The sequence below is a fragment of the Helianthus annuus genome, chromosome 4 (genome assembly GCF_002127325.2).
Source record: "Helianthus annuus cultivar XRQ/B chromosome 4, HanXRQr2.0-SUNRISE, whole genome shotgun sequence".
Lineage (NCBI taxonomy): Eukaryota > Viridiplantae > Streptophyta > Magnoliopsida > Asterales > Asteraceae > Helianthus > Helianthus annuus.
Genome location: NC_035436.2, coordinates 194,676,784 through 194,702,852, shown reverse-complemented (window position 1 = coordinate 194,702,852; position 26,069 = coordinate 194,676,784). Strand labels below are relative to the sequence as shown.

Here is a 26,069-nt window from a genome sequence, read left to right as displayed (position 1 = left end):
TTAACCCTATAATATAAGAATAAGAAGATATGAGAATGGAAAATGGGAAGGATTCCCACATTTTACGGAACCCCAAAAACCAACTGTAGGTTTTAACTTTGAGATTTATTGTTGCATTCTTATCTCCATTTATTCAAACTTGTTTCGACCACTCATTCATTTCGTCATCAGCTTAAACATAATTAAACCCAATATACATTAGCTTTCATTTAATGACTGATCAGCTATGTATAAACATATTTATAGTGCAAAATAAAACACCACCACAACCTGGTTTTGTTTGGAGATGGAAATCCCGCGCTTATTTGCTCTTAATTTTTCAATGCCAAACCACACTACAGGGATCAAACATAAACCAAACTAACGGATTTTTAGTTTGAATGGTTAGTTGTAATCATTTTCTTTCAACTGATTCTTATTTTTGAAATACAAGTAGAAGCATTATTCGCTGGAATCAAAATGATTGGTATTTTCTAACTCTCTCATAACCTAAACAATTAAAGGTTACCGAATACAAAAAACTGCTAACGAGACATTTGGAACAGAAAAGAAGCATGTCCCATATATAACATAAGCAAAAGAAAAATATTTTGACGGTTAAATCATGGGAATGAGAAACAGTGATGGTGAAAAAATTGGAGAGCTATATTGTTATTCATCCTCGAGGATCTCTCTGTGAACATGCATGCATGATGTGGAGCAGTATTTATAATTGTACCTATGAAACGGAACTTTACCTGCCAACGACACTTGGCAATATGAACATAAGCTGTCTGATGATGACGTGGCAGTGTTTTTCTGTGATTGAAGAGCTGCTATTCTCCTCTCCGCAGCAGCAGCTCTTTTCTCCCTCTCTTCATCTTGTGCTCGTTTTAGTTCCTCCTGCAATTACATAAAAAAAAGTATGTTTTGTTTTTCTCAAACGACATCTACAATAATTTTCAACTATACATTTTTATAGTCATAGTTTATATTTCATTTAGAGTACATTTGAGCCTATAAAGATGCGTTTTGAGCGAAAAGAGAAAAAGCTCTTTGTTATAGAAAAACAAATAGCAGAATACCTCTTTAGTCATCCGTGGTGTGATGGATTGTGATTGAGTTGATGAAGTATTCTGTGACTGAGCCGCCTCTGCCTACATTTTGGCAACAAAATGATAAATACAAATTCCAAATCATATGTTCAATAAATATTTCAAAACGGTGTAGCATTTATCAGTAAAAATGGTACAAATTCATGCAACTTATGATCATCTAAAGAATTCACCTTACCCGACCATACCTTTTATCCAAGTATTAAATTAGAAAGACTGATAATTGAAATGTAATATGTTTATTCCCATTTGAAGCATGTAAAAAAGGTTTTTATGGTAATATGTAATTTAAATTAAGTTCTACTTCAGTGCATTTGAGAACTGAGAGAAAGAAATACACACCTCAGCCTTCTTTTCTCTAGCTTTCCTTGCCTTCTTCAGCTCTTTTGCTCTTGCTTTCCTTTTTGCATCCTTCTCTGCCTAACAAGCAATCAAATAACGTTCTAATTTAACTATAAGCATTAAGCAAACAGCCAACCACCTTTAACTTATTACATAACCCCCATAAATGATAAATAGGTGTACGTACACAAACAAATACCCCATTAACACCCTCAATGTTTGATAGAAATCTCATCCTGCTTATGCTAAATTCATTGAAAATTTCATCAAGGTAAAATACAATAACTAGAAATCTATCTTTATCTTATAAGACCATGATCATATTAAATCAAAATGCCACTATTGTTTTGGCTAGGGGTGCAAACGAGCCGAGCCGAGCCCGAGCTTGACCGTCAAGCTCGATTAATTATGGGAGCTCGAGCTCGGCTTGTTTATTATTTATTCATTAATATATTAAATAAAATTAATATAAATAATAGGCTCGTTTAGGCTCGCAGGCTCAATAAGTGAAGCTCGGGCCCTGGCTCATTTACCAAACAAGCTTATTTTTAGGTTCGGGCTTGGCTCGTAAACAGGTTTAAATAAGCTTGGCTCAGCTCATTTACTAGACAACTTTAAATAAGGGGTAAATGATATTAAATATTAATAAAAAGCTAATATTACACTAAGGCTCGAGCTTGGGCTCGATAAATAAAAGAGCTTTATTTTAGGCTCAAGCTCGGCTGGGGCTCAATAAGGCTCGGCTCGTTTCGCGCTTTTTTCTCTAGCCGATATCGAGTAGCTTGCGAGCTGCTCGGCTCGTTTGCGTCCCTTGTTTTGGCTATCAAAAATTACTGTGAAGAAAACTGGAATATTTCAAGGGTAGGGAAGTGAAACAAAATACTGCAACATAATTTTGAAGAATAATACATACGGCAACAAGAAGGTGTGGGTACTGGGTTGGATTAACAGTGGTTATTAACTCAGACTATGTATATAAACAAAAATGAACTGGAGGTATTTAAAAATGAAAATGTTCTAAAAATACCTGCTTAGCATTCTGAGATTCCTCCATTTCTTTTGTTAACGGACTGGGAACTTTAGCTGCGTGCCAATCCCACTTATCAAGGTTCAAAGCCATAAACCTTCTAAACGTGTTTCTAACTTCTTTTTCAGTAGCAAGCATATACGGCGTCTTCCCCCTTTCATCTACAACGCACGGATCCGAACCTTGTTCAAGCAGTTCCAAAACTTTCTCTACATTCCCATCCTTCGCTGCTTCATGTAAAGGTGTCGATACAAGAATTGCTTTACTCCCGTTACCACTCGATATAACCAAATCTTCCATACTATTAACTATACTAGCTTCACCAACTTCCGTATGATTGCGCACATTTGTTTTGCTAGAATTTGGTAAGTCCGTGTGTGTATTTGTAGTTCTGGAATCTTCCTTACTAATAGGAACTGTTTCTTCATTTGGTTCGGGGGACACTTGTGTCAATATGTTATACAGTCGCTTAGCTTCCTTGAATGTTGGTCTACGAACAGTCAAAGGGATGCGTCTAATGGCGCTTTTCTGACAACTAAAGTACGGAGTTTCACCTTCAAATAGCAGTTGGCGGTTGTCTGATGGAGCATGAATGAAGATGCAAGAGGAAGCTTCAAAATAAGGCTTCCAGGCTGCGAGTAATTCTCGAATATCCTGATTTTGAAATGATAATTACTTGAGTGATTAAAACAGAACAAAATAATAATAATAATTTAACTGAATAAGATTTAGCTTCTAATCTAGGCGTTTTGGACTAAAAGTAATATGAATATAGGGCCAAGATATTGATTATTGACTGAACTTAATCATGTTATATACCTTCTTTAGAGCAAGCTCGTTGTGTCGGCGTATTGAAGCTCCTGCAGAATGTGCAATTTTACCACTGGCATCTTTTGATGACTGCTTTTTACCAGCCTTGGCCCTTATGACATATCTACATGACACATGATCATGCATAGTTCAATAGGCATAAAGACGATAGTAACATATGATAAAACCTTTAACTATAAGTAAATGTGACAGAAGTGTTGTACGGGTTTAGGGTTTAAAACTTGTACCCTTAAATTCAGATCACATAACACCACAGTTTTTAGATAATTATTGAACTTCCTTAATAAGTTGTCAAAGTGAAATAAGACTTACCTACCTCGGTGAATCCTTTCAATAGTAAAATACTATTTACTACTTTTGTCGATATTATGGTCATCAACATGGATACATTGAAATACAAATGAGGTTGATATATGTTACTAGACTCTGTATAATTACAGCATTGGAGAAGTTAAAATATTATTAAGGGATTTGAAGCAAAAGGGATTTGACGGAAAGATTAAGTCAATACTGACCTGTGGAATGTTTTATGGGCCACAACAGAGTTTCCGTCAAAGACACAACCAGCAAAATGTCCACCACTAGCAAGCAACATCACTCTAAAATGGGTATTATCCCTAGGTTCATGAGCCACATAACGCAGTCTCACAGTCATTTCTCTCTCTGTAACACATGGCAAGACATCATCCAACATGGTACTGGATTTACTATGTTCAAAAATAATTTTCACAGTATCATCTAGAAATAAGCTTTTCCATAACGAAACTATTTCTCCATTTGATAATTGTACAAAAATCTTCCTTTTATTACTTCCCAACAATTCCTTATTCGTATCATTGCGGAGGCTAGTTTCTCTGTCATCTTCATCTTCAGAGCCTGATATACTTGATATATCGAAATCTTTAACCAACGAATCTGATGTCCATTCATCGAAATCATCCTCTTTCACAGTATCCTTTCCAGCAACCGTGAGTTTTACCTGATAGTATAAATTGATAGGTAACAACTCAACGAATGTTCAATATCATTTTGATGATGATTAAGCAAAAGAAGTGACCAAATAAAGTCATGATTTCATATTTCATTCAGCACCTAAGCTGCATGAAAGTCGTTTATGCTCTAGTCTACACTCTACTGTCGTACCACATAAGCTGCACATGCTATCACCAGCAGGACACTTTTTGTGGTTAACTATTCAATAATATAATATTTCTCAGATCATAGCAGATGAAACACAATGCTAGTAACTAGTTTACATATCAACACTTTTGCAAATGCAGCTCCTGTACTAGTGAACAAATCTGATCCAGGAACTAGTGTAACATCATCTGCCGTAAAATTTTCACCAACTACGTTTCAAAAGTGACGCTTCTCTAAAACTCTTCACTTAAACATATGTTTATTTACTATGAATCGAGGTACCTACGCATTCCAATCCACCGATTCATGTATTCATTTTAAATGATCTTTTTAGTAGCATACATATACATAACCAAGCAAAATTGGAGTCCATTTTGTTAACATTGAGACCTGATTGTCCTTTAAATTTAGTAATTCTAGCATAGCTACAGACTACAGTATATACAATGTTGTACACAAATTTTATTCCAAACATTTAAATAATTAGCCAAAAAAAAAAAAGCAATAGCACTAATCGAAACCTTATAACTTCATATAACGCGTAAACTCAACGGAAAAACAGCATAACAGGTAGTAATCACATAAGTAACCAGTAGATTAAGAGAATTCACATTGATTCGATGAAAATCGGACTTGAAATGAGAGCGTTGATCTAGAAGCGACTCGAAACTGGATTTACAAGTATTACACGTCCATTTCTCACTAGAACTGACACTTTTATCCTTCGTCGATTCGTCTTCTTCTTCTAGGTTATTTTCCTTATTAATAGTGGCAGTTGTTGCGAGTTCAGGAATCAAAGCGGTTGAAGAAGATTCAAGGAGGCGGCATGAATCGAAGAAATCCGACGGAAGTTCGAAGATCGAACGGAATATCCTTTTAGGTTGAGTATGTTGCTCTGAACTGACGGCGGTGGCACGGCGGCCGGAAGTAAGCTCCGGTGCCGTATTCATCGTTGTTAGTCGGGTTATGATAACCGCCTGTATCTAGGGTATGAATTCAGTTCTTGTGCGCAAGTCGGGATAGCTGGTTAAGTGCGTCGGGTTGACCCAACTTGTTTGACGAGTTGGGCTGAGTTTATCTCAATTGCTGACCAATAAATAAAAACTAATTTAATTTGGCTCAACAAATATTATATTTTTAGATAGTTTTTCTTTTTATTTTGAACGGCAAATTTGGATCACTGACGGATCCGTGGAGTATCATCGTTAGGGCTAGAAATTTTACACGAATACACGACAGAACCTACACGAAGTTAACAGATATCGTGTATGGCCTTAATAGGTATCGTGTACCAAACAGGTAGACACGAGATTACCTGTTAATTTTCGTGTATAAACAGGTTAAATACCTGTTTACCTTTTAATACCCGTAAGTACACAATAAAAACTAAATTAAATAAAACCCATTAGCCATGTGCGTGTGGGTTCCTTAACTCCTTTCTATTTTCATTCCTCATTCAAGTAAAAAAAAATAAAACCCTAAACTCCCTCTGTAACTCTCAGATAGCATGTCGTGTTCATGTTTTTGTTCGTGTTAACAGGTATTAAAAGATAATTTTCATGTATAACAGTCGAACAGTAGTGTTAACATGTATTAACAGGTAATTTTCGTGTATATCGTGTCGTGTTCGTGTTTGAAAAAAAGGACACGATAAGTTATCATGTCGTGTTCGTGTATGGGATTTCGTGTATCGTGTCTTATCGTGTACGGGTATACACGATATGTCAGCCCTAATCATCGTGCCACCAGCGAAACCACCTGATCATATTCATCTCCACTAGGCATAATGTCTATACACCAATTCTGAAGGAAACCCAATTAATATGCGCCCCCCCCCCCCTTGTGAGAATCGAACACAGAACCTATTGGTTCCAAAGTCTTATCTCACCCCTAACATGTCACTAGGCTATAAAACCATGGGCTATATTTTTAGATAGTTAAATATGTGTATGTGATGTTATAAAATGCACTTATAACATCATTCGAGTAATTGTTTGGTCTATGTGGTGTTATAAAATGCCATTCGAGTAATTGTTTGGTTTACCAGATGGAAACGCACGTTTTACAAGATAGGGGCATCGTCGCAACTGCCTCAAGATGGTGGAAGGAAGGAGAGAGGCTGCAGAATTTCTTGGGAAACGTGGGGATCACAAGATGAGAGCTAGAACACCGTTGTAAGTGGTGTGGGTTCGTTTGGAATGAAATTGATTTAGATGAGGCAACATAGTATAATTGAGTGATGATGTGGGTTCGCAGGATGGAGCTAGAACACACCATGCCCACCCTAAATTTGTTTCAACTAATCAGATAATATAAATACAAGTATGAAATGTAGATAACTAGTACTCATTTATCAAATGCAAAGTTGTTGATTCTAGGGTTTGTAACTTTTTTTTATTTCTCCTGTCTAGAAGTTCTTGTCTTCGAAAATAGGTTTATTAAGAGATTTAATTATGGGTTATTCGTCGTTCGTATCACTCAAATACTAAGTTTGTTTTTAATACTATGTTTAAAATATGGATACCAATAATATAGTCCCCTACGATTGTAAGATAAATAAAAATGGTTGTTGATTCTAGGGTTTTTAACTTTTTTTATTTCTCTTATCTAGAAGTTCTTGTCTTTGAAAGTAGGTTTATTAAGAAATTTAATTATGGTTTATTCACCGTTTGTACTACTCAAATACTAAGTTTGTTTTTAATACTATGTTTAAAATTATAACTCTAGTAATTATTCCCTTAAATGTGTGTAGTTCATCTTCTTATAAAAGTATCATGATCATTGTTAAATACATTTAATCATCTCGTGGCATACTGGCCTTAAAACGCCATGCGCCTCCTATTAGCGCTTCAACATAGTTGAGGGGCACTATTACAGGATGCGATGGTGAGATAGCGCTTAGCCAGAGGCTTTGGAAGCAGGTGATGTGAGTTTGTTTTTGCTTCGCCACTACCTTAGTCCATAAACTAGATCTAGCATGCTACCATTGGCTATGTACGTACATAAAGAATTGTATTGCAAAAACAAACATCTAGTACAGTAATACATACTCTGGTTTAAAATCTTGGATCTGTGATGAGTGATCTAGCATCTAGCCGTAACCAAAACATAAAACAGTCTTATGTTTCATTTTGTCTTGCTTATAAATGAATTTAAGGTAGAACATTCAAATACATATGCTCATGCATTGAACAGTTTTCTGAAAGGTCCATCGGTTCGGTCTTTAGCGGCTTCGGTCAAAGCAATGAACCGTTTGAAACCAGTTGTAGCAGCACCTCTACCGAGGGCTGCTGCTCTGGTGAGGACGTCCTCCCTAGATGCAATGACCGCGCCAGAAAGTTGGCTAACCACTGGAGCAGGGGTAGAAGCCACTGCTGGGATTACTGGGACTGCTGATGTGGCAATTGGCGCTTGAGAGATCCCGGACCCTCGTTTGTTGAAATCTTCTAATATCGTTTGTTGGTCTGCCTTTTTCAGCCCCTGTATGGTCAAAGCACGAATAATACAAGATCTTTAAATACTCTGGTCGATATGAAAAACGTTTTAAACGTTCAAAAATAGTTTCAATAAGTCTTTACTTGTCCTTTTTCAAATTATCTGCAATTTATTTAAAGGAGTAAAATGCCATTTTCGTCCCTGAGGTTTGGCCAGTTTTGCGACTTTCGTCCAAAGGTTTGTTTTTTCACATCTGGATCCAAAAGGTAAAATCTTGCCATTTTCATCCAGCCCGTTAACTCCATCCATTTTTCTCTGTTAAGTCGAAGGTATTTCCGTCTTTTTTGTTAACTTACAGGGCGATTCGGTCCTTTTCACTTTATGTAAAAAGACGTAATACCCCTGAAAAAGACTGAATTGCCCTTTAAATTAACAAAGAAGATGGAAATACCCCTGACTTAACGGAGAAAATGGACGGAGTTAACGAGCCGGATAAAAATGGCAAGATTTCAAACCTTTTAGATCCAGATGCGAAGAAACAAACCTTTGGACGAAAGTCCCAAAATTAGCCAAACCTCAGGAACGAAAATGATATTTTACTCTATTTAAAGAGTTAATTTACTTCTAGAGCTATAAAAATCCATTAAAACTGACTAGAAGCGTTGAATCAAGGCTTGATTTTTAGAGGAAAAAATTACAGTACAACCTTGAGCTCTAGGATTCGCTGAAACTCCGAAGGTGTTCCCTCAGGTAGTAGCACGCTATATGTATCTGCCACCGAGTCAATGGGGGACAGGATAACCTGTACGTAACATAGAAAAGACATCACAACCAACAAATATATGCATTCAAGTAACAAATCCCTACAAAACTGCATGAAGTAGTCACACTGTGTGAAAGGTGTGCTCTAAAATGCAATTTGAACGCTTGCTGCCAAAACGTTGTGTAATGACTTGCTTATTGTTTCTTTCAAATATTTTTAAAAGGAAAAATAAGACATAACACAAACCTTTAAAAGCGCTTCCGCTTTGCTCATCTCCCGACTCACAAATTTTGAATAACTAGCGGCTCCTGATGTCTGTTAAGAGCAATTAAATGAACTTCTAATTAAAAAATTTGAAAGTATTACAATATTTGTAGAAAACTTTGAAGAGCATATGAGCTTATGAAGTATTACCTGTTTCCCGAGGGATGGAATATCTAAAAGTATTGTCTTCACAGCCTGAGTATCCAACAACATCTGCAGAAAAACAACACAACTTTACGCTCAACCAGAAGTCCGGAAACATAATTGCGGTCATCATTGTAAACCGCTATCATATGTTTTCATTCTTAATATTAGAAAGAGCACAAGGAGAAAAAGAAGTATAAAAACGTACTTGCTGGGCTCCGGTCTCAGATATCTGCTTGCATTTGAAGATATTGAGATAGAAGCGTGGACCTAGAGACGATGCAAGCTGCATTAAATAAAAACAGATTATCAACCAAAAAGCATGTAACGGTCATAATTCTCAACTTCATATGAAATAAGAGTCCCTCCCTCCAAACGTAAATGCAGCGATTTTAATTCCGGGCAGTCCCAATATACACGTTACAATTTTTATTTTGAGATATCCCAAGATAAATGCAACTTCCATTGGTATTTGCGACAATTTATATTCATCCACATTATTCTCCTGTTATCTTGTCATTGAGAAGATTATTAAAGATTAAAATATATGCTCTCTTGTACATCATATATACTATATATATGCTATTTTGTCACATCAACCAACTTTGGCATTAACCAACTTTAGCCCCTCAACTTTGATAATGACATGTTTAGCCCCTCAACTTTGGTAATGACATGGTTAACATCTTAATAAAACAACTTTAGCCTCTCAACTTTAATATAAACAACTTTAGCCCCTCAACTTTAATAATGACATGTTTCGCCTTTCAACTTGAATAATGACATGTTTAGCTCTTTAACTAAAACAATCTAAACCCTCAACTTTAATAATAAACTTTAGCCCCTAAAGTTTAATAATGACATGTTTAGCCCCTCAACTTTAATAATGACATGTTTAGCCCCTTAACTAAAACATCAAACAACTTTAACTCTCGCGATTTGCTTATTATTATCTACGTTTCGAACCCGCTGCAGAGCGCTGGTGGTAACCCACTAGTTGCTTTTATTTGTTAAAGGAAGGAGTATGGTTCAGTTTCTATGACTCAGTATATCCCACGGACATGAGGCAACGAGCAAACGTAGCCTCTTTGGTTCTTTTTTTAGTACACAGCAGCATGTCTTCAGAAAGAAGAACAAAGCTCTAAAAGACTGAAAAAAACTAAACTGACGTCGATGAAAAGAATATCACTACATGAACCAGGAAGGCAAGTTACCTTGTCTAAAAAGAATTGGAAATAAACTGGAGAGAGAAGGCTTCCAAGTACGGGGATGCTACCATTGAGGATCATTTTTATGTTAGTGACATACCTGCAACACAGAAAATTTGTTAAAAAAAAATCGTTGGAACAATACTTTTAGGTTTCATATGCCTAAAGTGCGCCTTACTCTGATTGATCGCCCACACTTTCAAGTGTACCCCACGAAACACGTGTCATTGTAAGCATTTCAGTGTCAAATTTGGTTTCCAGTCCATTGACTAATGTTACCAACGCTTTGGTTATAACTGCTGAGAATTCATCCTGTATGAATAAAATCAAGTAAAGTATGTTCAAGAGAAGATACTACATATAGCTTTCAGAGACAAAAAAAAATAAGATATATATATATATATAGGGAGAAGATCATGCGAGAACCACCTCTTATTGCGAGAACCGCGAGAACCAACGTGAACACAACAAAAAATGCCTAAAAATAGCTAAAAATCACACAAAAAAATTTTTTTTTTAATATTTTTTATATAAAAATCGCTACTTTTCGAAGCCAAAAAAAAAATTTTTTTTTGGCCACTAAAAGTAGCGATTTGAGCATAAAAAATATTAAAAAAAATAAAAAATTTTTAGATTTTTTTAGGTTTTTTGGGGGTTTAGTTCTTAGCATTTTAGCTTTTGGGGGGGGGGGGGGGTGGTTAGGTTTTTTTAGCTATTTTAGGTTGTGTTCACATTGGTTCTCGCAATAAATGGAGTTCTCGCATGAGCCCCTCCCTATATATATATATATATAGCTTTCAGAGACAAAAAAAAGATATATATGTGTGTATTGGCATGAATCATAATAAGACATATTTACCTGTACTTCTGACATGTCGACAGCATCAGCCAACTGGGTATCTATTATTTTGGAGACGTTATCAGCCAACTCTTCAGCCTATAAAAGCAAATAACTCAAATAACATAGGGTAAAATTTCTAACAAATCGGAACTGGTTGTATTCTTATTATCTTTGCACTGTACGTTTTATAGCACATTATGCCTGTTTTAGAGGTGGCAATTTCAAACCATTCACTTACAAATAGGTCGATTATTATTCTGATTTACAATTAAACGAATGACTAATATAAAAAATTGAAACCTTAGCCAACGTTGAGACAAGGTTTTAATTCTCAAACCGTATACACAAGATGACAATTGACAGGTGAGAAGCTAACCGTTTTATGACAATATTCTGCTGTATTCACAATATAGCATATCATCCTTTCATCTTTATCAGATGTCTGCATTCAGTGTCACACAATATTAGCATTAACAGCAGGATGTAAACTTTCATAGTTAAAATTAAAGTCGGGTCTATAGAACTGGAAAAAAAAAAACCTTAATATGTCCATCCATCCCTGTGGCAGCTGCAACAATCCCTGTGCCACCTTTAGGTAACTTCATAAAAAGCTTTGTAGCGTATGCTTTAAGCACCCTTTGAAAGACCTATCAGCCAAACGGAGCAAGCAATTATTATTATTATTCGCACCGTAAATCGAATGAATTAATCTTAGAAATATTTAAATTTCCATCCAAATTAGCTAGTTCATGTGGATGCAGAATGCATAGGTTTCATATATGGAAAACAGTTGCATGATCAAAACGGAACTATTAATAAGAGCAGAAACTTCTAGAGAATAATGTAATGGCAACGAACAAAATGTAAACAGGTAATTCCACAGCTGACCTTGAATAAATTTAGCAAAGTTTGGTTCTTTGTTAAGGCAGAGCACCGCTTTAAGCTCCTTCTGATAATCAAGAATACCTTACATAGAGAAAATTGAATTATTAAACACATCCGAGAAGAGTGAATTACTAAACACATACGAGAAAGTGTCTTTTGATAAATATTGCATATTAGTTTGCCTAGAAGAACTTACTTGCATACTACTGGATAAAATACTAGTTTGGCTTCCATCATCCATATCCCATGTTTCTTCCTGCAAGTTTGAAGATATAAGCATATGATATCTGGAAATAAGAACGGGTGTCAAAAAGGCAAATCAACACAGAGACTGATTAAACCTGAACAAGCTTCTCTAGGTTGTCCATAAGTGTCTTCTCTTCAAATTCTACATACACCGTCAAGTGTGGTTCGAAGCAAGACGATATGATTCCACGAAAGTTGAACTGCCATAACAACCGAAACAGTATAATACTCACCACCAAGTTTTTTAAATAGCGTTTTAATGTGAATGTAAGTATGAGACAAATAGCAACTTATAATTCTTAAAATAGTTCAATGATTTATTACGTGTTGAGAACCATAAATCATATCACAGATTAATAAATTAGCTCTGCAATTAGGATAATATCCTCAAGTTCTTTTTCATAAATCATGCGTTAATGGAAAAATAGGCCAATATGTAAAAACAAGAACTGATATAAGTTATGCATCTCTAGAAAGGGGCCACATTTTTTCTGCTATTAAATGTATTAATTTAAACCATTAAAAGTGCAATTCAAACGGAAAAAAAAAAACTTACACCAGCTCCAGGCACAGCTAAATCTTTATCCTGGCAGAATAAAAATCGTTTGTAGTCAATAGTCATCCAACCAGAAGCACAAAATACAGAAATAAAGCAGAAAATTGAAAACAGAAATATAATAGGTATAAAAATTAGCAGTTTACATCGTCCTGGTTTCCCTGATGTGCAGCAAGCTTTTTCTCATACTTCTTACGAATATCTAGTACAGTTTGATTATTATTTTCTGTTTTCTCTGTTTCTTCAAAGCCATCTGTTACAGTTCTGCTACTACCACTACCACCAAATTTATCTGCTAACTCTTCTTCGAATTCTATCGTCCGTTGTAATGCCTGCACATGATTCCAGAACATGAAAAAGTCTAGAATCAGGTGTCAAGAAATTAATAAAGACACTAAACTGCAAGCAACATGTATAGTTATCATATTCAGCCATTATATCAGGAAGAGTTTTAAACATAGACCATAATAAGGAACATATACATCGTATATAATTACTACAATCACTTTGGTTTATAAGGAACAATAAAAACAAACACTTTGTCTCAAATCCAAAGGGGTACGCTTATAATGAGAAAGCGTTATGAATTACAAGCTGTGTTCAGAAATCGATTTGGATTCAAAAAAATTCGAAATTCGACTCAATTCGATTATCAAGAATTCGAAATCGAGTCCAGTAAATTGAATACCAATACAAATTTATAATTTCAAGTTCGATTCGAATCAAAATTCGAATTCAAATTATACATATTTATTTATTATATTTATATATAATATACACATATAACTTTGATTTGGGCTATAGTATGAACTAATCTATAAATTTAATCTACGTCATAAAATAGCCCATTACCAAGCCCAAATAGCCCATAACGAATTTACTCGAATTTGTCCTAATTTGATTTGAATTGGCGTTTTAATTCGATACAAATTCGAATCGAATTGACCAGTTTTTAATCGGATCGAATCGAATTTGAATTCCAGCAAAAAAAAAAATATTCGAAAAAAAATTTGATTGGAGTTATTCGATTCGATGAACACCTACTGAGGGAACTCTAGAATGACTGGGGAAGTAAAATAACATATAACAATAACATAATAACTAAAAGAGTTAATTACATAGTTAGTCCCTGTGGTTTGCGCAAAGTAACATACTTAGGTACTAATAGTTTAAAATCACATTCTAGGGTATTAACTTTTCATTTTGTAACGTTTGAAGGTATTAACGTTATTTGTAGGTTTAAAATCACATTCTATTAGTACCTAAGTATGTTATTTTGTGCAAACCACAGGGACTAACTATGTTAATACCCTAGAAGTTAATACCTCCAAACGTTACAAAATGAAAAGTTAATACCCTAAAAGATGATTTTAAACTATTAGTACCTAAATATGTTATTCTGAGCAAACCACAGGGACTAACTATGTAATTAAAATAAAATGTCAGGTAAGTGACATGATAGATTATATATACACAAATTCAAGCAAAAGAAGTGTAGGATGTAAATAGATTCCAATGTCTAGAAATAAGTACAGAAATAAATATAACTGTCAAACAGTGCTACTTCAGAAGTTACCATTAGTAGTGTTCCAACATCTGGCTTCTCTTTCAAGTTTTCCAAAATATCCTCAAGTTGTGTCCTAGAATAAAAAACAATATAAAAAATCTGCATATGACTTATCTAGAAAAGATAATGTGAACAATAGTATTTAACATGACCAATGTCAATTCAAAATAGAATATTCCCTCCATGGTCAAACAACAAACCTGGTCAACTTGCAGAACTGAATACAGAGCAGATAGTCAACATGCCATGAAGCGGGAAAGATTTTCCATATCTCCTCGTTTGTTCTTAAACGACGTTTAACCCAAGCATATCTTCTCTCCGTTTTATCCAACTTTGCTAGCTCTGATAACATGCAAGATGTTCTCAGAATTTGATATTAAAAGTTTTACCAACAAAAAGAAAGTAATTATAAAAAAAAAAATACCAGCTCCTTCAAATATCTGCTGATACGATATAAGTTCCTTATCACAAAAGTTCTTCACCAACTCTTCTCTCACTGATGGCTCCAACGCGTCAACAACCAAGCAAGCATCTGATAAATGCTGCAGCAAATTTGTTTCCTCCGTCTCTTTCCCTGTACCTAAGCTGGGATAAAATAAATAAAAAAGAAAATAACAATCATTAAATTACAATAATGATGTTTGTTTATATATCAGAGAACTTCTGCAGGTTCACGATAGAGATGTAATAGAATAACAGTGATGTATTCCTTAAAAACATCGAATTTACACACCTGGAGAAATCAGAAAAGACATGAGACTTGAGAATTTGTTTAATGTTCTTGAACTTGTCTCTTAGCTCGGTGATCTTCGGGTTATCTCTGTAGCCGTCAAAATGACTACATAACTGGCTGACAGCCTACAACATACAAAATAAAACATCATATTATACAATATTTCTTTATACAATAACCCGGGTTCTCCGTCATTGTTGCACTTCCTTTCATGAAGAATAACATTATAAGTTTATAACATCTTTTAATAAATGCATTAGTGATAGGTGTACAAATTAAAGGTTTGGATATTATAATGTACATCAAATGTAAGTTATTCTTATGCCATTTGTTAACACTAGTAGTTAATTCGGTAAAAAATCGGGTCTCGGACTCTCGGTCAAGGACCGATATTCGAGATACCGGTAATTTTAATTATCATGCTGAATCTATACTATATAGCATTTTAACACTAAAAATTAAGTATGCTCTCCTACCATTAACAAATTAACCTTTTGCAACTTGCAAAACACTAACAATTATAGCAAGTAGGAACTCATTACATTTAACACTAACAATTAATAATTAAGACTTAAAACACTAATAGCAGCAATAAGAAGAAAGACGAATGGTAAGAAGAAAGGTACTGATATCGGGAAAATTGGTGATATATCGGTCAAATATCTGTCCAATATCGGTCAATATCGCCGATAATATCGGTACCGACATCTCACTAGGGGGCCAATAACCGATATATCAGTGATATATAGATGATATATCGCGATATTAACTGCATATTAACAGTTACCATTCTACAAACATTGTACATACCTCCAACTGTGCAGAGGCCTCTTTATATTGTCGTTTTGAAGCCATTACTTGAAGTTGTTCGATGGCAGATACTGTCAAAGTTTAAGTGAGTATTACCGTAAGAACTTGTAGGCTAATAAATATCAATTATAAGACTTTGTGTCAGAATATCTTTTAAAGGTCGTGATCGGAGCACAAACCAAGCATAGTAAGACGATGGAGGGCTGTGATAGTAGTTGTTATGTGCTTCTTTGCAAAATCCAGCTTTTTAATGTCACGACATATTTCCTGAACCATTGCTTCACTTTGTTCGGCTTTGCTTTTAATTTCTCTGACTTTATACATAAGTTCCTGCAGTAGAATAATAGCAACAGAGGCAAAATGATTTGTGTGGTTCTTGTAAGAAAAGTAAGTGAACTGAATCTCAGTATAAAAGAGTCCCATTTGACAACAATACAGAACGTCAACAGACCTTCACAGCACTTGTAGCTGCAGCCAGATCCTCCTTTGCTTTTGACCCTGAATTACTCTGTAAATATAACAAAATTCAAAGATAAAGTGTCAAGATTGCACGCAAATAGATAAATAAATGGAATCATTGAAAGGTAAGATATTAAACCATTATGAATCACGAGACCACAAATGATAAAGGATTAAACTGCCGTCCCAAATGTAACTTCTTTATGATCTTGGTTTTAAAAAGCGCGCCCTAGGCGCGCCTAGGCGCAAGGCGCAACAAGGCGCAGGGCCTGGGGCTTTTTTGCTTCTCGCCTTGTGTAATTACAGGAAGCGACCAAAAGGCGCATTTTTTTATGCTTTTTTGTGGGCTTTTTGGCCTGAGGCGCGCGCCTCTTGTAACTTAGGCGTTTTACTGCACAAAAATGTTGTACCTTGGGTTTTTTGACTTGTACATGTAATTAAAATGGTATAAAAGCCTTACTTATAGCTATATTTTGGTTAAAGGAAGCTAAAAACCTATGGGATATGTATGGGATATATAAAAAAAATTATATAAACATCTTGCGCCTCGGGTACAAAAAGCCCACCGCTTTTGCGCTTTGCACTTCGCGCCTCAATTTTAGACCCCGTCGCTTTTGTGCGCCTCTCGCTTTTTAAAACCAAGTTTATGATTAAAGGCAAAAAAAAGCCATTGAAAAGCACAAATTCACCTGCTGACGAACAGCCGCTAGAATCTCAGCATCCACAATGCGTATCTCATTGTGTACTTTTTGCATCAGTGGCTCTACACCCGATAAAGATGCTTCTGGAAATTGAACATTCCATGATGTTAAACTACAGGAAAAACTTATCAAGAAGAAAATGCATCATAAAGATCAACACAACTATGCAGGTACAAGAAGTCATACCTTAGGCGTAACCTACAAATGATGAAGTGTTACAATTTACTAATCTTCAAAATCCTCAAAAAGTCATACCTTAGTGATTTCTATTTAGTTTTATAAATGTGCCTCTTATGTTTGCTTCTTGGAGTGCCCGACTTTTATTTTCTATAGGCTTCCATTTTAGCCTCGACATAGTGGTTAGAGATAAAAGGTTTTGTTCAGCCGTTATGCGCGCATAATGCATGATGCGCCCGATGCAATAACGAGAGCGCATCGCAACAGCTGATGCGATGCGTTTACGTGATGCGAGAATATTGCGCGCATTTCGCATAATGCGCTCTGATGCACGCAACATTGTTTCTTATGCTTTTTTTCCAGATTTTATGAACTGTGTTCGGTTTTTTCCATAATTAACATCTTAGTATGCTTGATTTGAACCAAAAAACACAACTCTTATCTTCTAATTACGTCAGTTGTTTTACTTTAAGTATGTTTTTATAAGTTTTTATGTATAAATAATTTTTAACTATTTTTTTATAAAGAACGCATCACATACGTGATGCGCTCACATCGCGCATCACGCATCAGATTTTTGGACTAAACGCATCGGAGCGCATCACGCAATTTAAAACCAAGCCGTCCATAACTTCATATCTCATTATGCTGTACATAACTTCCCCTAGCCTAGGATAATGAAGGCAGAGCGCTTCAAGCTAAGTTTGAAGCACATATTCTTAGACAAATCAATGTTATTGTTAGCCAATTATAAGTACATAACGTCCGTCATCAACAAGATCTTATACGCCTATTGTAATCAGGTATGGAGCTCACATCATTTACTTATCATGAATAAATCAATACAATACAATACAATACAATCATCTCCTCTTATATATAGAGAGAGAGAGGAGGAATCGAGAAGATAACCGACTATAACAAACTAAGGCTAACTGCCCTAACAATACTAACTGCCAAGCTACACTAACAACAATATATACACACACTATACTGATACCTATAAAACTGCTAATTGTCTCACACAATTGTTCAGACCAGATGTTTCATTAGTGTCAATAATTTTCCAGAAGAAAGTATCTCAAGATGATCAGATCGGATCTTAAAATTAAATCACACATGTAATAACACATAAAGATGAAATTAACTAACCTGTAGGAAACATCTGGTTGATGTAGTCTTGAGCATAGTCACATAATTCGCTGGTCATGGCACGACTTTCGTTTTGGTTCGTCCGATCCAATTCGCGGTACGAAGACGATCCAGGTTCGCTCGGGATCGCGTTTCCGACGACCATAATGGCAACAATTGAAATGTAATAGAGAAGAAATGGTGGCTAATCGAAGTTGCTGAATCGAAGCTCACCTCCTGATTGAACCTTCCCTTTCCTTCCCTGCTGAATCGTAGAATGAAAGAAGATCTGTCGGTTGTTTTTTGGGTTTAGAAGATGGGAGGAGCCGGGAGCGAACAGGGGAGATAGACAAGAGGAGTAGGTTTGCAAATCGGGTTAACACAAATATTAAACAAATATTAAACATGAATACAACTTATTTAACTACTTTATATCTTATATCTATAACAGAGTTGTAGGTCGTAGCGTCCTAATTCTATTTATTTAAAAAAAAGTAAAAATCCAACTAGTGTACTTCTTCAATAAATAGGTTTAATCGTGTCTTATACAGATATCTATTGTCAGCTCTAAAGGGAAGGACGCTACTTTAGTTTAGGGTTATTTTAATTTTAATTTAACTATAAACAATTACCTAATTAAACGCAAGCATTCAGTAACAAATAAGCGACTAAATTGAGCATCATATCATGCGTTAATTACGCTACACAACATCTCGATTCACGCACAATCCAGCATTACAAACCGTGAGATCTAGAAATCGGAATCACCTGAATCGCCTTTGGTGCGTGTAGTCATAGAATTTGGATGAAAACAGGTGCAAATTATCTCGCAAATATGTGAATCTTAGGGTGAATGAGGATATGACGGTGGAATCACAGCGGAATACGGTGTTTTCTGGTGGCGGTAACGGTGGTGGTTAAGTTGTGTAGTTGTATAGACGATTTTGACTATTTATTTCGTTCATTCACTTTAGTCAAATCTTATATCGATGGTATTCCACTATTGTTACTTGTGGTGGTGTTTGTATAAGTTACAGAAACGGACCTTGAAGAATTTTATAATTTTGATTTTAACCTCGGACTTGTTTCTATGCAAATTATGCCTCACTAGAAGAAATACATTGGTAGTTTGGTAAATGTATTTGTTATATACGAGCGTAAACGAGATAAGACGAGATTGAGCTGATAAGAAAATTCGACCTTAACTTATAGCTCGACAACCATGTTTGGGATGAGCTTGATTTGAGTGTGCATGTAACTCGAATTATTAGAATCCATGATGTATTGAGCATACTTGATTCAAGCTCGATTTTAAGTTTTATTAGTATTGAGAGGGGTTTAAGTTGAAATAATTTTGAATTGTTTGCAGCCCTAAAATATCATTCGAAATTTAATATTTTTGTGTTGTGAATTTACATCGAGATAGATGGTAAACGGGTAACAAGTTGCGCTGCTACCCCTTTTTGAATAGCAAAACTAAGTCTTTTAAACTACGTCCATATATCTCGGGGTCATAACAACTGTGCATGACCCTTTTAACTCGACTAAGTAGGTCAACAGCCTCTGACGCCAGAAAACCAAAAGTATCAAAAGCAAATGGGATAAACACGTGCTGGTTGTCAAGGCACGCTTTCTCGTGTTTAGTCACTTTACCCGAAGCAGCCTTTAAAGCAATCTGACCCACCGTGAAAGCACTACCTCCTAAGCCCACAAGCGGGGAAACCCATGTTAGATACCACACATATATGTTTTCCTCATACCCATCAAGAATAATTCATATCAGATTCATCTACACTAAATAATTAATATCGCGAAATTCGTTGTGTGACATCCCACATTGGTTGTGAAGGGGAACGAAAGCTTTCTTATAAGGGGCTTAATACCTTCACCATAATGACGCGTTTTAAAAACGGTGAGGGGCGGGCGTTGAGGGCGTGTTGGCTGCCAAAGCGGACAATATCATGGTGTGGTTATGCTGGGCTGTTACAGATGGTATCAGAGTCAAGGACCGGACTGGTGTGCCAGCGGGGACGTTGGGCCCCGTAAGGGGGGTGGATTGTGACATCCCACATTGGTCGTGAAGTGGGAACGAAGGCTTCCTTATAGGGGGTTTGATACCTTCACCATCATGACGCGTTTTAAAAACCGTGAGAGGCGGGCGCTGAGGGCGTGTTAGCTGTCAAAGCGGACAATATCATGGTGCGGTTACGCTGGGCTGTTACACGTTGAACAAACTAAAATGTTCATTTTTTTAATCTTATAAACTTTTAACATAAAAGAAAATGAGTTAATGACAGTATTGCAATATTTATTCTAACTAGGATTACGACCCGCCGCAATGCGGCGGGAATTCTTTAGTTATAACTAAGTCGGTCTAGGACCCGCACATTATGTTAACCCTGTCAAACGGGGAATAAATAGACGATGTAAAACGTTCACCCACACACGCATGTTGCATCGTGTTAACTCGCAAAATTTAGAACGAAACGTAAAAACGTTAAGCCAAAGACACACGTTGCGATGTGTTATGTCACAAAATTTAGAACCAAGCATAAAGCGAAAAATTTGCGGAAAATGAAAACTATAAAGGAACAAAGTTGAAAGTAAAAAACTTATGAGAATAAATTGCAAAAGATAAAAAGTTTTGGGTTAAAAGTAAAAAACAAATAGTTTTGGGTTAAAAGTAATTTATGAAATACTTTTGGGTGAAAAGTAAAAAAAAATCATTTTTTTTTGGAAAACCCCTAAAGCCAACGTTACGACAACCATATGCATAACCAGTTTTTTTTTTGAAAAACCCACAAAGTACACATCGCGTTGCAGCGGGGCGTAAAACGGTGTCAAATAGTACTAATGTCACACAACCGTCATCGACCACCAACACTGACTCGACCTAGGATATGCGTGTCGCGAAACCTTTCAAACATGGAAAAATAGAGGCAAAAACGTTGAACCACACATGTACGTTACGTCGTATTAACTCGAAAAATTTAGAACTATACGTAAAACAGAAATTTGCGAAAGATGAAAAGTATAAGTGACAAAAGTTGTGAAGTTAAATTGCAAATAATGAAAAGTTTTGGGTTAAAGTTAAAAAAAACAAATTATATAGGGTTAAATTTGCAAAAGGTAAAAACCTTTAGGTTAAAATAAAAAGTCAAATTTTTTTTGAATAACGTGCAAAGCATAAAGTACAACTTGATATGCACCAAAAATTTACTTCTTTATAAGGGTATAATAATTGTTGAATAAAAATATGATTAAATTTTGTTATGTATATGACGTACAGATGTCATATATCTAAAATGTATGAAGAAATTAGTTTTGGTGCTTTTTATATACATGAACAAACACATTTGTAAATGTTAAATGATGAATTATCGATCAAAAGGTTAAAAAATTTAAGCTTGTTCATTTTATTTTCACAACAATTTAGTGTTCTTTAATGAACCTTAGTTTACATGCATACATATTTTTTTTTATTGATGACAAATGATTTAAGAAACTAGAGATAAGTGTAAGAGTAAACTGTTATTTTGGTCCCTATGGTTTGGGCACTTTTGCTATTTTAGTCAAAATCTCAAACTTTTTACATCTGGGTCCCTATGGTTTGCATTTTGTTGCCATTTTAGTCCAAAAACCCTCTATTTTAACGGTTGAAAGCTGATTATTTTGTCCTTTAGTGCAGGGGCATTTTGGTCATTTTTTAAATTTCTTTTAAATACCCTTATTTAACACTCATCATCTCCCTTCATTTTTAAAGATCATCTTCCCCCAAAGAAAACCCTAACCCACAAAAATCGCATTTGTTTAAATCCAGCACACATTCACCAAATCAACAAAATCTAGCAATCAACAAGATCACAATTATAAACCCAACACCTGCAGCCCCTCCCAATATTATTGCAACTGTTCTCCCTGGATTAGATCCTGCACTTTAACACCTCGAAAATTTACGTCCTATAATGTATTGACACGTGTCATAAGCTTGAACGTGTGAAAGAATACTATAGAGTGACTAAAGTTGACAAACATGGAAAGTATGTGAATTCAAGGGTTCAGAATGTCAACAAGGGATAAATATACTTTACAGTAACCCTCATGATGCTCATACCTTCGAACGAATAAATCATGGATCATACGGAGCTAAATATGAAAGAAAGTGAGAGATTACAAACTACAGGGGTTAAATGTGTCAACATGTTTAAGTTATACCTCTGAGTGACCTTTTAGCAAACCCGAAACTTTGTAACAGTGAATTATGCTCACTAGAATGCATGATAAAAATTTCATAAAGTTTCGTTATTATATGAGAAAGTTATGATCAAATTCGTATATGAGGGGTTAAAGCGTCAACGTTGAAAGTTATGACTTTTCGGGTAATAACAATGTGACCAAGGACTTAACAAGATGGGTAAAAGTCTCGAGGCCCTTGTACGTAAATAAGAAGGGCTCATAATGCAAGAAATACCCTTCCGAAGAGCCAAGAGCCAACCTGCAATTATTGAAAAGATTTGAAATCTGTCAGAGTGATCCAGGCGGGCCGCGTAAGCCTTGTAAAGGCCTTACGCGGGCCGCGTCAGACTCCCAGATACAGAATACGTAGACAGCAGCACTGTTCAGCCTTTTAACCGACTTAGATCGATTATTTCTCAGCATGGGCGACCCCTAAATGACTCCTAGGCACTAGGGACATGTGTTGGTGATCAGGGACTGTTGGTAGACTTGTTTGGCAATGATCTAAGGTGATTTAAGCACTATATAAAGGCCTCTTGTGCAACCATTTTGATCACACCTCATTTCTGCATTTCTGGAGCTTCCTGGAGCTTAAGAGCAGACCCTAGGCCTTCCTAATCGTGCATAGGACTTCAGTAAGTATGCTTAACCTTTCTTAGTTAAGTTTTTGCTTAGTTTTAGCTTAAAAGTCAAACCGTCGTAATTAACGGTTGACTTAACGATTAATCACTAATGGTTCAGTGATTAGTCGAATCAAAGGTGGTTATAAGTTGGTGATCATGTGGGAATTAAACCCTCAAAAGGGCACCCTCTGATTCCCACTCTAACTTGATCAAATGTCGGGTCAAAGTTGCTTAGAAAAAGTCAACAGAATGCTAATTTTCTAATTAATGCATAATTAGAAATATAGAAGGCATGTAACCTGTTTTATCACTCATATAACTTGATAATAAGTATTATAACTGGTCTAAGCTTGTTTGATCCGACCGTTTTCTGTTTTGACCCGGTTCGGAACCGAAAGTCGCAAAACTTTGACTCTTGCTTTGACTTCAGTTCTGACCCGATTTGGTATGATTTAGATATGCCTTAGGACTCTCTTAGGACCAGGTTACATGATGGTGTGACCCTCTGTGGCTGCTTCATGATTGTCCGCTTCGTTTACAAGTTTCCGTTAAAAGCTTAAAAGTTGACCATAATGCCCTTTTGATCATAAAACGAGAATTTTGGGAATGTGAGAGAACAAAAATCTTTGCTACTGATTTATAAACATGTCCCTGAAATTTCATATCAGTTGGAGGTCTAGAATAGGAGTTATGCTAAATAGCGCAATTAAGAAATCTTTTGTTAATTAAACGGCGCACTTAGTGTAAAGCCTATCTAAACCCAATTTCAACACCAAACCTTTTACACACTGATGTAATATAATATTTCGGGATTTTTAAAGATTTTTAATTATTTTTAACCTGCTCATAACCTAAGGTTATGACCTTGATTCGGTAAATACCGATTATACCCTTTTCGGGCATAAAATGAGTTCTACATAGTATTTTGACACAAATCCAATTGCTACTGATTTTATATAATAAATAAAGTATTTTGAACTATGTAACCTGATCAGAAAACTCAGATTTCCTGTTTAACCCGGAAATCGCTTAAAATGGCTTTTACGCGTATTAAACGCCTAGGATAGCTTTAAAACCATTTTGTCACATAAGACCTAACACCAACTGATTTACCCTGTTAAAATAAGTTATTTTACTGATTTATTCAGACCCGAATCACAGGAGTTTAATTTATCACTTTTATAATCTTTAAAATGACCAAAATACCCATACGGGGCTTATATTGAGATTAAACTCGTTTTGGGCATAATGGGAGATATCCTACTGATATCACAACCTCTTTAAAGCATATTGACTTAGGAAACCTGTATAGGACTCTTACGGTTACCCGTTACGCTAATTACGCGTCCGGTTCGGTTTATGTAACTAGTTTGCATAAATTAGCCGAAACGGGTCAAACCTTGTCGTTTTTACCTCAAAATTCAGAATGTGGTTGGATTACCCATATTATACAAGTCTTGGGTCTAAATCACATTTTATTCTGGTCTTCGCTTAATCGTGCGTTCGAACCGTATCTTTCGTTAAAACTAACCGGTCTAAGTTTAGGCTTACTTAAAGACCCGTTAGGATTCTAATAGGTTATTATAAACCTTCGTTCCAGAATAGGAGACCCGGTAAAAGCTACACGCACTTGCTATTTGTGATTAATACTTGCAAAGGTAAATACTTTTAACTTAATTTCCCTTATACGGGCTTGGGGTACGGTATATAAAATACCGCTTGGTCCAACATTGAATCTTTAATCGAATAAAGATTAAATCATTGATATGCTTTGTTTTGAAATGTTTTGTTTGCTTAAAGCCTTTGGGGGGTTAATGACCATGTCCCGGATATCCTTGGCATCATCTTACGAGATGGCCATGACCTGAGCACGGGGTGTAGGCGCACACCCGTCAGTGCATAAATGAATAAATAATGTGGTGTGTCTATTGATCTTTAACCCGGTCTACGGATCGGGCTACTGAATGCATAAGGAACATGTAATTCGTTTACAAGTATTATATTCAAATAATTATCCCAAGTTATAAAAGTTTGTGCCACGTGCATTCAATCAATTTTATTAAACTTTTCAAAAAGAGTCGGTTGAATGTATTTACCAGTGTAAACTGACGTATTTTTCCCAAAAAAGGTTAAGTGCAGGTACTACGCGAACTAGGCTGGCTTTCTTCTAGCATCCACAATAAGTCTCGCAAGCTTGGATGTCAAAATGTTGAACAATGTTTCCTATTTTATTTTTGATCCCCTGTGGATTACTTTCAACTATTGTGATACTTGATATTACAATTCATTAAAGTTGAAATATATCTATCTTTTGCTTCCGTTGTGCATTTAAATATTGTGTTGTTTGACTGTAACGTTACCAACTACGTCACGGTAATCCCCCACCAGGCCCACCTGTGAAGCGTGTAAATATCGGGGTGTGACATGCACACAACCGGAAGTCGATCGAGCGAGAGAAACAGAGAGTTTAGGGGACAAGTACTTAGTGGTGGCAGGTGGGGCGGCAGCGGTTGGCGGAGAAAGTGGCGGTCGGAAAAACGTCAAGATCATCATCAACATCGTATCATCACCGTCTCTCTCTCTCTCTCTCTCTCTCTCTCTCTCACTAACTCCCTCTCTCCCTAACTCCCTCTCTCTCTCCGATTTGCTAAGTGTGAAGGTGGAGGTGAAGATCGGCAAGATTGGAGGCACCGGTGGTTGTGGTGGATGGTTGAAGATCGGTGAAGACTGAGCTGTAGATAAGAGGTGAAGATCGGCAAGATTGAAGCAGATGAAGAGCAATCGAAGCCTGATTCTTTGTGGAGAAAACTGAAGCAGATGAAGAGCAATCGAAGCCTGATTCATCGTTGAATTTGT

At 35.9% G+C, this 26,069-nt stretch overlaps 2 protein-coding genes across 2 annotated transcripts; both read right to left on the bottom strand.

Moving 5' to 3' along the window:
* Positions 1-449: 449 nt before the first annotated feature.
* LOC110937715 (ankyrin repeat and zinc finger domain-containing protein 1) lies at positions 450-5,494 on the bottom strand. The gene is made up of 7 exons (XM_022180167.2): positions 5,046-5,494; positions 3,810-4,273; positions 3,283-3,397; positions 2,464-3,117; positions 1,437-1,514; positions 1,065-1,136; positions 450-882 (listed from the first exon to the last, which is right to left on the bottom strand). The coding sequence occupies exons 1-7, from the start codon at positions 5,382-5,384 to the stop codon at positions 652-654; spliced, it is 1,953 nt and encodes a 650-aa protein (XP_022035859.1). The 5' UTR covers positions 5,385-5,494; the 3' UTR covers positions 450-651.
* A 1,939-nt stretch (positions 5,495-7,433) lies between these two features.
* On the bottom strand, positions 7,434-18,767 carry LOC110937717 (vacuolar protein sorting-associated protein 53 A). Its single transcript, XM_022180168.2, has 24 exons — positions 18,376-18,767; positions 17,035-17,129; positions 16,338-16,394; positions 16,066-16,216; positions 15,887-15,957; positions 15,077-15,201; positions 14,768-14,928; positions 14,544-14,685; positions 14,353-14,416; positions 12,923-13,108; positions 12,777-12,806; positions 12,316-12,420; positions 12,171-12,230; positions 11,978-12,055; positions 11,629-11,736; positions 11,466-11,531; positions 11,108-11,185; positions 10,427-10,560; positions 10,255-10,348; positions 9,249-9,326; positions 9,047-9,109; positions 8,879-8,947; positions 8,576-8,671; positions 7,434-7,914 (listed from the first exon to the last, which is right to left on the bottom strand). Exons 1-24 carry the CDS (start codon positions 18,518-18,520, stop codon positions 7,615-7,617), a joined length of 2,556 nt encoding a protein of 851 aa, XP_022035860.1. The 5' UTR covers positions 18,521-18,767; the 3' UTR covers positions 7,434-7,614.
* Between the last annotated feature and the right edge of the window lie 7,302 nt (positions 18,768-26,069).

What these genes read in the sequence shown, in the direction of transcription:
- LOC110937715 (XM_022180167.2), bottom strand. Translation starts at nt 5,384, where the DNA reads ATGAATACGGCACCGGAGCTTACTTCCGGCCGCCGTGCCACCGCCGTC. An exon ending in CCGATTTTCATCGAATCAAT is followed by an intron (nt 4,274 to 5,045) that starts GTGAATTCTCTT and finishes TTATACTATCAG; the next exon opens with GTAAAACTCACGGTTGCTGG. An exon ending in AATCTCAGAATGCTAAGCAG is followed by an intron (nt 1,515 to 2,463) that starts GTATTTTTAGAA and finishes ATTGCTTGTTAG; the next exon opens with GCAGAGAAGGATGCAAAAAG.
- LOC110937717 (XM_022180168.2), bottom strand. Translation starts at nt 18,520, where the DNA reads ATGGTCGTCGGAAACGCGATCCCGAGCGAACCTGGATCGTCTTCGTAC. An exon ending in TCGACATGTCAGAAGTACAG is followed by an intron (nt 10,561 to 11,107) that starts GTAAATATGTCT and finishes TTATTCATACAG; the next exon opens with GATGAATTCTCAGCAGTTAT. An exon ending in AGCGAATCCTAGAGCTCAAG is followed by an intron (nt 7,915 to 8,575) that starts GTTGTACTGTAA and finishes TTGACCATACAG; the next exon opens with GGGCTGAAAAAGGCAGACCA.